The following is a 13,633-nucleotide window of genomic DNA, read 5'->3' as shown; positions in this document are numbered from 1 at the left end:
ATGTCTAACCTGTATTAATTTTAACATGGTTTAAAGGACCCCCACGGACACCCCATGATGTTTAAGACAATTACTAAGTGACAATTGGGTTAAGCTTTTCTGTCCTTTTCATAGTAGCTTTTGGTTTCCATTCCTTCAATATGCTATGAAAAAACATCTGTACAGTCATGAAACTTGGCTTGAAACTCAGTCAGTTAGTCTGCATATTACTTTCTCTGTTTACAGTTTTGTCCATAAAATGTCTAAGCCCAGTTTGAGTTTAGGGTGTCTTCATTTTTTTTTTTTTTTTTGTCTTCTAAAACCCGAATACTAATTTTTACAGTGGTATAAAACACATTCCTCACAATTGCATTACATTTTTTTTCCTATTGCCGATGGCTCTAGATTTGATCACACCTTGCCTGTAAATGAATATAATAATTAAAATAATTTTTAATTCTGTAGTGAAATTATTGAAAATAAACGTCTACTTGGGAGTTAGGAGCAACAAATCAACTACTCCTAAAATAGGCTATATATTACAGGAGGCCATACTGTGATCAAAGAAATAAACACTCTTTTTAACCGTACCACCTCTTAGTGTTACACATTGGATCCATGGACCTATGGGATCGCAACACCCAAAGGAGGAATTTTACTTTGAAAGTGCCCACCGGATGTCCCGTGTTGCCTGACTAGAGAGAAAACAGAGCCTGAAGTTGCGTTATGTGATGGACTGGTCTGGTGGGGATGTGGTCGGTTGAAAACCAGCTATTCTGACAACATGTTCATTTAAACCGATAACAACCGGGCGGTGACCTACTTCATAAGCCGTAGCAAGGTGGACGCGGTAATTTTGCCAACGACTTCATACTTTTTGGAGGCCTGTGGAAAAACACATAAGCTAACGAGAAGTAGCCACCATGTCGTGGGAAGAAATACCTTGTTTTCTGGCCTCGCCTCTGAGCTCGGCTCGGCTCCATTTTTCTGCTCTCTGATTCCAGTGGACAAAACAAACAGAGGTAACTTTCGCACACAGCTGTCAATGCAGCTAACAGTTAGCTAGCCCAGTAAATTAGTCAACGATAACGGTTACTCTAGCTTAACGTTACTAGCCCGCGAGCCATGGCGGACAGCTTTGGAGAGCAGTCCAGCGGAGGTGCCCTTGGCTTAGGCGTTACCGGACAGGGCAGCGGAGCCTCGCTGTTGCCGACTTTGGCCAACTCTCTGCCGGTAGGACACTCGGCAGCCAGCGGCGCTCACTCCAGCGCCAACCCGGCCTCCCCTTCTCCTGCCGCGGCCGCGCAGAGTGGCCTAGCCGCTGTGGTGGCCCCTATGTCCGCTGTCACTGCTACCCCAGCCGGTTTTGGCAACACATTCACCCCCGGCTCCTCACCACCCGTCGTGGCCGTGTCACCCACACTACACGCCTCCTCACCTCTCCCCGGTGTAGGGCTAGGGGTCGGTGGGGTGGCTGGTGTAGCAGGAGCGGGCCTCCTGTCCCAAATCCACGCTACTTCGTGGGACCCGACCCTCAGTACGGACTGGGACAACGAGAAGGCTTCCCAGCAGTGCATCTTGAGGATAAAGAGGTACTTAACAGCAGTAAAACAGTTTTGAAGAATGTTCTGTGTCGTTCCAGTTGTATTTTGGTGTTTAGGCCCTGAAATGCCCCTGAGGTGAATAAAAATCGAAAGTGAAAGCTTTCTACAAAGTTTCTGCCACCAATGGAAACCTTTAGGGACTTTCCAAATGACGGAGAAGTAACTTCATCATGTAAATAACCCAATACACAGAGCACATGTTTAACTCAGAATAGCTGTGTCACCTCCTCTGTTTGTTTAAACATGCACTTAAATATAAAACCCATTTTAATTATTGTATATTACGGTTGCCATGTTGCTTCCTAATTAAACGAGAGTGGGACGTTTTTAAAGGGCCAATTCACCCAAAAGACATTTCTCTTTTTCCCCGTTGAATCACCAATAGAGAGTTTTGGATTTACCTGCTGCTGTGGTTTTGATACTGTCTATCCATGAGCTCTCTGCTGCCAATGGACATAAGTGGAATTTAATCTGTGGTGCTAAGCAAGGTTGTGCTCAGACCGGGGACAGATGTCTCTGTAAGATCTCTATGTGTGATCCTTTCCATCTCTACCATGACTTTATATGTCCCTCCCTCTCTCTTGTCTTTGCAGGGATATCATGTCCATCTACAAGGAACCTCCACCAGGGATGTTTGTTGTCCCCGATCCTCAGGACATGACCAAGGTAAAAGTTGAGGTCCCCTGTGAAGAGGCATTCACATCATGACCCCATTTACATTTGTCATTTCAAGTGTCTTGTATCCAGATAAAATCTAGATGAGATGTGATACACTTGGCCGTATATGTGCCAAGCTCAAAAAACACCTGGAGAAGAAAAACTTAGCTAAGCAAGAACTAATGCTGCGTTCCAGTCAATGTTGGAGGTAGGAATTTCCTAGTTGAAATTTCCACCTTCCAAAATTTGCATATATAAAAAAATAGAAGGAAGCAACACATGAGTTAACAGACTCCATCAATCATTTTATTTTACGCCTCTTTGATACCTGGATACTAATCTAAACAGACAGACTGCTCCCAAATGAAGTTGGGTTAGATGGATTCGCCCCATTTTTACAAGAAGGAATTCTGACTTTAAGTGGCGTTCCGTTGTACTTTATCGAGTAGGAGGTCCGTAATTTTAGACATGCGAGTTGTCTGGAATGCAGCATAACTCAAACACATGGTTTAATTGTATTTATGGATTACAAGCGAGACAAAAAGTGTTTCGCATACTGTTTCTGCATTCACACAGATCATTCATTGTTTGAACTGATCAAGTATCAGATAAGCACTACAAACGTTTGGGGCCTATGCATAAGCTATTAAATGAAACAGAGAGAACAGCAGCTAATTTCAGTGTAAGTTCAGCTGCCGTTACCACAGGACACAAACATTGGTGGCTATGACTACAGAGCACCTACTGACTAGATGTGTAAATCACTTGTTTTTATCACAATACAATATTATATAGCTTCTTTGGACAACGATACAGTATTTGCCAATGTCACCAAGTTTGCCAGGATACGTTTTGGATTCGATTAAATTCAGGGGCAATCGATATCAGACGATATCATCTTCCCATTTAATCATCTTCCCTCAGTCAGTTACAGAAGAAGCTGCCACCACTTTTCTGCCTTTGACCATTACAGAAAAACCAACGCATGAATATCTGTACATAACTGTCATCAGTTAAATGCAGTTTGGTTTACTGTGATGTCTTTATCAAAGCTTCCTTCTATTCTGATTGTTTGTAGTCAGGGCCACAGTCTCCAGACTGCATCTGCAAAGTCACAGCCAAGTTGTTTTTAACCTGATGCTAAAATGTAATTTTGGTTGATTTGCAATTGGGTTCGGGCTAGGCAATATGGGCATAAAAAGATTTTTTACAAATGTGAAAGTGATGATGATTTTCATCATTTATTTTTCATGTAAAATGCAGGAAAACTAAACATTGTTAGAACCACTTATTTTAATGACTCTGACAAATACAACATTTGTGGCACCTGCAAGACTGTCATCATGCATTTTCAAGTATTCCCGTCAGTGCTGGATGCAAAGAAGTCCACACACTAGTTCAACTGCTCCTTCTGTATGTTAGGCACAGACATCAGTGTGCAGAGTCTGCTCTATTCATACAGTGGAATCTGCACTCTGTGGCGTTGACTTCCATGGCTTCATCTCTGACAATGCCTTGTCAACAATAGGGCTGCAACTAACGATTATTTTCATTTTCAATTAACTCTGTTTATTATATTATCAATTCATTGGTCACTTGTTTGTAAATGGTAAAAAAAAGGTCGATCAGTGTTTCCCAAAGCCCAAGATGAAGTCCTCAAATGTCTTGTTTTGTCCCCAACCCAAAGATATTCAGTTCACTGTTGTATAGGAGGAAAGAAGCCAAAAAATATTCACATCTAAGAAGCTGGAATTGAAGAATTTTTCCTTTTTTTCCTTAAAAAATTACTCACACTGTTTGACTGCTTGTGTTTTGTTGTCCAGTCTGAGTTGTTGTAGTGAGTGTAGTCACTGTGTCCCAGATCTCATCAATTAACTTGTTTGTGTGTGATGTATTGGATTTCAACTGCATTATATGAGGCCCTTTTAGACACACAAACAACTTGATCCAGCTATAAATCTCTGTCAGTGTTTGTGGCTGTCCTCACTATCTGTAGAGCGCTGTGTTAATTAACTGCTGATGCAAAATGAACATTTCTTACAGCTGCAGCCTCACCTTAAAAGCATTTAACCGTTGACTTTTATTTTGAAGTAGGCTATAAACGGGACATGTGTTGATCAGTGAGTTTAGCACTTACCGCTACCATTTATCAAAATGCTTTCATCAAGAAGGAGCTGTTAGATGAAGAGCTAAAGGTGTAAGACCGCACATCACAACGCACTCCCTCATTAACGTTATCAGGTTCCCTGTTGGCATTGTCAACTCTCCTTACTTTCAATATACTGTATGATCAGTGGAGTGTGACTGCTGGTACTTGTGCTGCATGCACTGCTGCAGGTGCTGCAGAGAGTTTGAAATGTTATCGTCTATCGTCCAGTTAAGTATCAATTATCAAAAAGACGGTGGGGGCGTTGGGCGAGTGTATGCCCGACCACCGTGTAACACAGGAACACAAGCTACTGCAGCAAGCCTAGCTGAAAGTTGATTTTCTTCCTAACTGGGGTCTGATGTGGATGTTGTCAGTTGTATTCTAGGTCAGATTTTCCGCTTCAGGGTCTTCCTTCCACTCTTCCATCAGTCCTTCTCTGCCTCCTGACACATATTTTTTATTTCCTTTACAGATTCATGCCCTGATCACAGGCCCATTCGACACACCGTACGAGGGTGGCTTTTTCCTCTTCCTGTTCCGCTGCCCCCCCGACTACCCCATCCACCCACCACGGGTCAAGCTAATCACCACCGGACATAACACTGTCCGCTTCAACCCCAACTTTTACCGCAACGGCAAGGTCTGCCTCAGCATCCTGGGGTGAGTCGGGGTTCATTTCTGTCACAGGACTCCATTAAAGATGGTTGGTCATGGTGCAAAACAGTTTGTGTGTTTCAGACTACTGACTACTTTATGGTTATGATACTTTATAATCTGTGTGTGTGTGTGTGTGTAGGACATGGACAGGCCCAGCATGGAGTCCAGCTCAGAGTATTTCATCTGTCCTCATCTCCATCCAGTCTCTGATGACAGAGAACCCCTACCACAACGAGCCCGGCTTTGAGCAGGTACTCTGTGTGTGTGTGTGTGTGTGTGTGTGTGTGTGTGTCTGTGTGTGTGTGTGTGTGTGTGTGTGTGTGTGTGTGTGTGTGTGTGTGTGTGTGTGTGTGTGTGTGTGTGTGCGTGTGTGTGCGTGTGTGTGCGCGTGCGTGTGCATGCGTGCGTGCAAGCTGTGTGTTTTCTCAGAACACTTTTACAAAACAGCAGTGACACATCTTTGTATGTTTGTTGTTTGTTTTGTATTTAAAACAAATGAGGAAGTCTATAAGGCTTTTATGCACTAAACACATTGTGTCAGCGTCATGCTGGAACAGAAGTCAGAATTTATGAACACACCATATTATCTAAAGTTGAAATTGAAACTAGACTAAAACACAAACCTAAGCACAAAACATTTGTTTCCACTGTCCTGATAAAATATTATTTCACAAATGTTTTCAAATCTAGCAGCTTTCTGATGTTGAATACTGAGTAATTTGCCTTTATACCTTAACATTAGTGGAGCTGCCTCATTCCTCTTCCCATTTCAGAAACTTTATGACTCATAACTTAAAGCTAGAGTAAGAATAAGTGAAAAATATTGATGTAATGCTTGGTTGCACTACCCCATTACTTAGTGAAGAAAATATCCCCCTACCAGAAATTTTATAAACACAATTATGTACCTGAAAGTTACAGGGAAATGTAATCAAATTAGTGATGTACTCTCCAGTGCACAATCTCCATAGCTCTTTTGTGTTCGTTTTTTATTTAGAATCAAAATCATGACACCCCTAATGAACAACCTCAGTGCTGTGTTTAGTGTCATTATGTTTCAACAAGTTGATGCATTCCTTGGCCCCAATAGTACCTGCAACTTGCATTTCATAACATCTCCTGAGTCATTCAGAAATTTCAGCCAAGAACCCAGCCCCAAAGTTGTTGTTGAGTAGTCGAAACAAAAGCAGAACCTGTGACAAATGATACCAGTTACGTTTTGGGTTGTTAAGATCATGTAGGGGGAAAAGGAAAACAATTTATGCATGTAGTTTTACATCAGCAATTTTATAGGAGGAAATCTTTATGAAAATGACCTAAACCACACTGCGTTTTATACATTTTTCTTTGCATGTCTTTGGTGACTCACACATGACGCGTTTACACTAATAAATGGGAGATTTAATGTAGCTGAGAGATGATTCTAGTTGAATTTGAGCTCTAAAGCATTGTAACAACTGTATGAAATAATACCAGTAATGTGCGTGTCTCTCAGGAGCGACACCCAGGGGACAGCAAGAACTACAATGAGTGTATCCGCCATGAAACCATGAGAGTGGCTGTGTGTGACATGCTGGAGGGTAAAGTCCCTTGTCCCGAGGCACTGTGGTGAGATAAACGTCACTGTCTCTCTTCTTCTTTTCCATTTGTCTCCAACATCTTTTCCTCTCTCTGATACTTTGCTGTACTTCTCACACTCTCATCTCTTCTTTCTGCATATCAGCTGATTGGTGTGTGAATGTGTGTGTGTTTTTCTTTTTTGTTGTTTATTTTTAGGAGTGTGATGGAAAAGTCCTTCCTAGAATACTATGATTTCTACGAGGGAGTCTGCAAAGAGAGACTGCATCTACAGGGACAGAACATGCAGGTGACTATATAAAAAATGTATTCTCTAATCCATGTTTCTCACATCTCTTTTTTAATTTGTAGATGTCAGTGTATTTTTAGTTGATTTGTTATTGTCACAATTTATGTGTCAATGTAGTAGATATGTCAGTTTTTATTGTTAAATGCATTCTGTCTGCCAGTGTCTTATTTGAAACTGACACTAAGAGTTTGTAACAGTCACCATTAACAAATAAAAAGGTTTAGAGACATCTTTTTTACGATATTCAAATGCTAATTTGTCTCTGCCTCCATGAATGTATTACAGACCTGGATATGGCGGCGCTGCTCAGCCTTGTTCTAATTTTGCCCAGTGGCCAGCTGCAGTAAAAAGCATTTCCCCCATAGAGCACCATAATAGAAAAGACATCTGTAAAACTGTTAACAGGACACCTCCTGCTGTAGACGAGGTCAAGAGTCTTTCGTTTATTCATTTTGGATTTATGGATGATGATTTATATTTGTAAAACTTTCCTCAAGCTGAGAAAAGGATTTTAAAAATATGTGACATCACAATTTAAAACTACGGGCAGAGCTAGCACTAGCAGGAAGGGCCAGCAGGAGAAAACTTTGCACCAGGTGAACAATTCTGGTTCGACAAGGTCCCGTAGAATAGGCAGCATCTTTCAGTTCCTCCTCTGTTATGAACACAGCCTCCTGTTTTTAAATTACAAGTATGGCCCAATGCATTTCTGACTTGTGTTTTCTCACTATTTCACTCAGAACTTTAACAGTTGCGCAGCTTTTGCTTTTTTTTCTCCTTCATTTTTTGGAGTTGATGTTCACATACAGTCATTTTACTATTTGATTAATTTAAGTACATGGTTGGATGCCCCAGTAACTAAATGATTAAGGCACATATCATGTGGCCACAATGTCACTGGTTCAGTTCCATCTGGGGCCTTTGTTTCACACCCCTGTCTCTTCTGGTCTATTTGGTCAAATTACCAATAGAGGTGGGTGCAATTCATCGATGTGGCGATGCATCGCGATGCGTCACGTGACGATTCGGCATCGATTAATTAACGTCGATGCTTTGCTAGGTCCGTGCATTTAGACAGAAGGCGGCAAATTGGCGGTCTGTTTTGGTCCGCCAATTTGACGCCTCTGAGGGTACACTTACTGCCGCCTCCATTGCTATCTAAATCCGAGGCGTCAATGTGCCAGCTAGCGGACACAACCAAACAGCTAGTAGCTGCTGACTGTCAGCTGTTGTGTAGCGGCAAGCTACGAACGGTCGCTACTTTCAAATTAAAAGCCCCCCGCTAAGAACCCAGTTCTAAAATCCAATGGGGTGCAATGTAAAGCTCTTATTTTGAAGACAACTTTGTTGTCACTGATCACTGCCCAACTTCGTGCTTCACGCCACGTCACGTCACATGTTTACGCCTCATTAAATCCAGGGCTGGACTGTTTTCAGTGTTTTCCGCCAATAGAGGGGGCTCTCCTGCAAGTGGAGCTTTCCCTGGTCAAAGTTAAGTAGGTCGAGGTGCAAATGTTTACATAGTCATAAAATAAAATATTTTGTGTCTTTGAAAAATACAAGTCAAATGTTCAAAAAACCTTGTTATTTACTTTGAGTGTAGTTTTAGAGGAACTGAGTTAAATGATAGGCTATTTATTTACAAATATAGCCACAGATGAAGACAAAATCAATCTTGTATGGAAAAAAGCATTAGAAATTGCAATAATCGAAGAATCGTGGCCAATAATCGTAATCGAAGCTCCCATAATCTAAATCGAATCGAATCGTGAGGTACCCTTGTTGGAACACCCCTAATTACCAATAAATGCAAATATGTCAAAGAAAATGTGTCAAAAAAAAATAAATTATTCCAAAGTGATGAATAATACAAAGAAAAAGAGAAAATGATTGTAGATTTTTTTAATTTTTTATTTATTCTAATAGAAAGAGATGGTAGCCCTGTGTTACACCCCCATTGCAGGACTAAATGCACATACCATAACACAAGCTCTATTTCTGAGTCTTTTCTGATTATTTTTCTTGTTCCTCTCTTTCTGACCCAGGACCCATTTGGCGAGAAGCGTGGTCGTTTCGACTACCAGGGCCTGCTGGCTCGCCTCAGCACCACCCACAGACGAATACGGGAGAAAAGCCTTGCGGAGGACAACCACAATGACGACGATTCAGACTCAGACACCAGCTCTTCTGGGACAGACCCCGACAGTCAGGGCAGCTCCCAGCCCTGACTCCCTGGATGGTGCTGGACACAAAGCCAGGCCAAGAACTAAAGACAAAGGGACCTTTTTTGTTTTGTTTGCAGTGGAGGAACAAAATCACAGAAGAGAATGCAACACCTACGTTTAAGGCTTTAGTGTGTCCAGGGTTCAGGTTTGGAATCAAGCTTCTGTTGACTGGTGATGCAGAGAGAGAAGAAATGATAGTCTCTCAACTATGAAAAACAAACACCATCCAATAGTCAAATGCTGGAAAATTTGGCCTGGAGTGGTGTATTTGTGCTACTTTTGTAGCTTACCAGCTGTAATTTTGATGCTGTCAGTTTGATTCTAAAACTCAAGTTGGCTGCCCAGATGCCTGATAGATTTTGAGATTTACCAGCCATTGTTGCTTGTTGAAATAAAAGGTTAGTTTCATGGCTCAAACCTTTAAATGCGCTGTAAGAATGCACAAAAAGCCCACTAGCCCAAATAGAAATCTAGTCAGGCTTTAAAGATGAGCAAGGCTTGGGCCAAATGAAGGGATCTTGAGGAAAGGAGGGTAATTGGCCACAGTAAGTTGGCTGGAGCAGCGGAAGGTGATGGTGTTTCATCTGAGCAGGTTGCCCTTCAATTTAGACCTTTGTATTGAAGAGGGGAGGAAAGAAAGACGAACCTTTAACAATGTAAGGTAGTTTGAAAAAAATGACTATTTGTAGAGGCTTTGCAAGTCACGTGCCTTGTCTCCTCTGGGCAGGGTGAAGTCAAACGTGCAAAAAGTGCAGTTCTTTCAGACTGGACATCAAACATCAGCTGCTTGCGATTCTGAATACAATGATTCCTGTGTATTATACAAAAAGTTCTGCTTAGCTTTCAGTTCTAATAGTGCTGTTGAAATCTGTTTACCAGATGAAAAAGCCGTTAGAGAAATGTCAGTTTCATTGACATCCAACTTTATACCCTTTGTTATGCTGCTTTCTCATTGTCGTGCTGAAACTAATGCTAATTTTTGCAGTGTGTGTAGGGTGAATTGTTTATTTGGAAACCCTGCCACTCTTTGGGCTGCTGGTTCTTGTGGTTAACCCATCAACATACAAATCAAACCACCCCATGCTTGAGCTAGGGCCACTTGGAGGAACTAATGGAGGCAAGCAAACACAACTTTCCATTCGTTCATACTGCAAGTAACTCAGTCCGTTCTATCTAAATGATGGCCCAACCAAACAATTTGGTTTCATGTTTACAGACTTTTACGCGAGGGCAAATAATGCCGTTTTACTTCTTTGGCATTGCTAGCTACATAATTGGAATTTAATACTTAAGTATGGCATTTCCAGACTAAGTAGCTTTTTTTCTTTTTGGTGTAAATAAACTGATAAACCCTATACCCAACTAATAATCATTTGTCTGAATCTGAAATCTGATTAGCCAGCATTTTTCAGCTAACATCAGCTAACGGCCAAGTTTTACTCGTCAGTGTCACATGAAATAAATAGACTTATTGACAGTATTGCTTGCAGTTTGAACATAGTGTTCTCGAGGCAAGGAAGAGAATGGTGCAGAGCTTCTAGGGCTTTATAAACACAAGAAAGTCTCCAGTGGAATGGGTTTTGGACTCTCAGATCCACCTTAATACAGTTATCTCACATGTCTTATTTACATTGAAAGTGTTATTGACTGTTATATTCATTCCACCTATTCCACTTTAAATCCCGTTCTAGCTTGACTCAACTGTAAGAATAGGACTAGATCTACAGTCCTCGTTCTAGCTCCTCAGTGGAAGCTAATGAGGCAACATATAAACAGCTCAACAGTTAAAGTTAACATAAATCTAGTGGGTACATTGGTCCCATTGACTGCATATAATGTTGTGGACATTGCCACTTTGACATTATCCATTGGTTTGTTGACTTCTGGCAGGGGTTGGGGGCGCGATGGGTGTGACCATAATTGGACAAGAGGATGGAGATGGGGAGGATACACATTGCATCTACCTGATTGACAGTCGTTGTGGTAGCCACGCCTGAAAGCATATCCTGCTTTATCATCTACTTTACTTGAAATAGGACCATACTTTACAAAATGAACATCCCGCTGTATTGAAAAAGACTTGGAATAAGTAATTGACATAAACTCACCAGAAAACTCTGTTCACTGCGGAAATAAATCAAGTGAGAAATAGGGTCATTTTCTCATAAGCTAACATGCAATCAGACCCTTTTCTTGCATCCAGTGCTGACCATTAAAAAGAGTGCTGGTTAAGGCATCTGACCCCCTTTTATACCTTCTATGGTCCGTAGTCAGGCGGAGGTTTATTGATATTTTTGAAAGATACCCACTTGATTTGACTTGGAGCTTCATAGAAGCTTCAGGTTGACTTTACATTTTTTTCAGTAAACGTTAGGACGGGATCTCTTCACAGCTAGTGTGAAGAGGAGGAATGATTATACAGAGTAACCAGCACCAGCAACTCCTTCAATGTATATAAAGGGTATGGGTATCGTGTTGAGATCTTCTTTAAAGGAAATGGTTTTTATATTTTCTATAATACACTTATTCGTGCTCTTGCCTAGCCTTGGATAAGAGGATTGTTACCACTCATGTCTGTACAGTTGATGTAAAGCTACAGCAAACAGCTGGTTAGCTTAGCATTGTGCAAAGACATGAAACGGGGGAAAACTATCCTGGCTCTGTCCAAAGGTAACAAAACATACCTACCACCACCTCTAGGGCTCACTGATTTGCATGATATATATTGTCTCGTCTGAACAAATTCAAAGGGTAAACATGACATTAGCCATTTTACAGTGCGATTATGTGCCAAGAAATAGTCCATTATAAAAATAAAAAAGCATAAAATGACATTGTACACATGTATTTTTTTGGACATCAAACATCCAAGATTAGTAGCTTGTTAGTTCAAATTAGAGGAGTTGGTTGGTTGATTTTGTTACCCTTGGACAGTTAGGCTAGCTGCTCCCCTTCTTTTCCATACTTGTGCAAAGCTAAGCTAACAAGCTGTTGCCTGTTACGTCATTTTTAACAGACATGACAGCAGTATCAATATTCACGTCATATTTTCTACCAGAAAGGAAATATTTTTTTTCTCCAAAATGTTGAACTGCTCCTTAAGTCCAAATACGGGCTGTTTAACTTTGGCATTCTGATCTTCTTATACAGTTTTCAAGAAGCTTTCCAACATGTTGAGACAAGGTGTCAGACAGATGTATAAGCGCTGTGTTTGTTGTATTTCCTTCCTGCCTTCCATTGTCCTCCAGTCTGCCTTTAGCTCTGCAGCCATGTTTAATGGAGAGAGAGGAGCAGTTTTCCTCTGTTGTTGGTGTTATGTCAAACCCTGTTCCACTGGCAGGGGTAGCAAAAGATTCGAATGGGATCACTAATATAGGGCATTCCTTTTTATTTGTTTTATTACGTTATAGAATGGTTATATGAGAAGCAGATCCTAGCAGAATATATGTGATTGCCAAAATGTGATTGATTGCAACACACTTCCTGAAGTGGAAGTGAAGAAATCATATCCCTGTTTGGTTGTGTTGTGTTGTGCTTAAATCAGGGTTCTTCTACGTCTCTATAAAACCTGGATTACTGATGGATTATTTCCAGGTCTTGAAAATGTTGGTATTGTACAGAAGTTCTGGAAAAGTACAGAATAAAATGTTGTTCAGTCCTGATTCATCTAACTAGTGTTTTGTTGTTGTTTTTTTACTTGTATATGTACACCCACTACTGATGCATCTTAGGAGGAAACCCAGACAGAATGTGCAACTTTGTTGGACACTAGCTTTTATTTCATTATCATGTTTGAACATTTGGAAAGAAAAACATTGGCTCAAGTACATTACATAAAACATGTACAAACATTAGGTATCAAAGCTTTACAGCTTCCAAGTACTGTTGTCGTGTCAAACAGTGACCCATAAGAGTGTTACAGCAGGGTGGATGTGTGACCAAAAGTGACAGAGAAAATAAAGTGGTTGAGTCTGCCATAAGGATCCCTCACAACAAAGTGTCTTTTTACATTCATTTCCTTGAGGTCCAGTAAATGTTTTTAGAAACCAGCTGACATGGAGCTAAGAGCCACAGACAGAGAAGGAAAGTCAGAAACTACTGGTCTTTTCTTGAACTTGGTGAAATATTAGTATCCTTAAACCTGTAACCCAAAATTCAGTATAATATTTGTAAACTGAAATTGATTATGTTGAAAGAGTGGGACTTAACAAAAGAAACACCAAATAAAATAGTTAATAAGAAATATACTTGTTAACAATTAACAAACATTTGAGTCATTTTATTTTAAAATTGTCCATATCCTTCCACAAGTTATGTTACAACCTTGATCATTTCATTCCATACAGAGTACATTAACACATTGTGATCAGTCACATGAAAAAAGTTTTTTGGGGGGGGTTGCTCTTGTATGGTTTTGTTTCAGCAGTTGCGTTTGTCTACGGGAGGCAACTTTCCCTTCCTATATCTGACAGAGAGACATGGTGGAGTCTAACCT

At 40.8% G+C, this 13,633-nt stretch overlaps 1 protein-coding gene across 1 annotated transcript; it reads left to right on the top strand.

Moving 5' to 3' along the window:
- The first annotated feature begins 625 nt into the window (after nt 1-625).
- Nucleotides 626-12,809, top strand: ube2z (ubiquitin-conjugating enzyme E2Z). The gene is made up of 7 exons (XM_084370510.1): nt 626-1,571; nt 2,177-2,249; nt 4,862-5,049; nt 5,186-5,297; nt 6,542-6,654; nt 6,823-6,913; nt 8,959-12,809. The coding sequence occupies exons 1-7, from the start codon at nt 1,105-1,107 to the stop codon at nt 9,139-9,141; spliced, it is 1,227 nt and encodes a 408-aa protein (XP_084226636.1). The 5' UTR covers nt 626-1,104; the 3' UTR covers nt 9,142-12,809.
- Nucleotides 12,810-13,633: the final 824 nt, after the last annotated feature.

Source organism: Pagrus pagrus (genome assembly GCF_965226575.1).
Source record: "Pagrus pagrus genome assembly, chromosome: 13".
Classification (NCBI taxonomy): domain Eukaryota; kingdom Metazoa; phylum Chordata; class Actinopteri; order Spariformes; family Sparidae; genus Pagrus; species Pagrus pagrus.
This window is presented reverse-complemented; position numbering and strand designations above follow the sequence as displayed.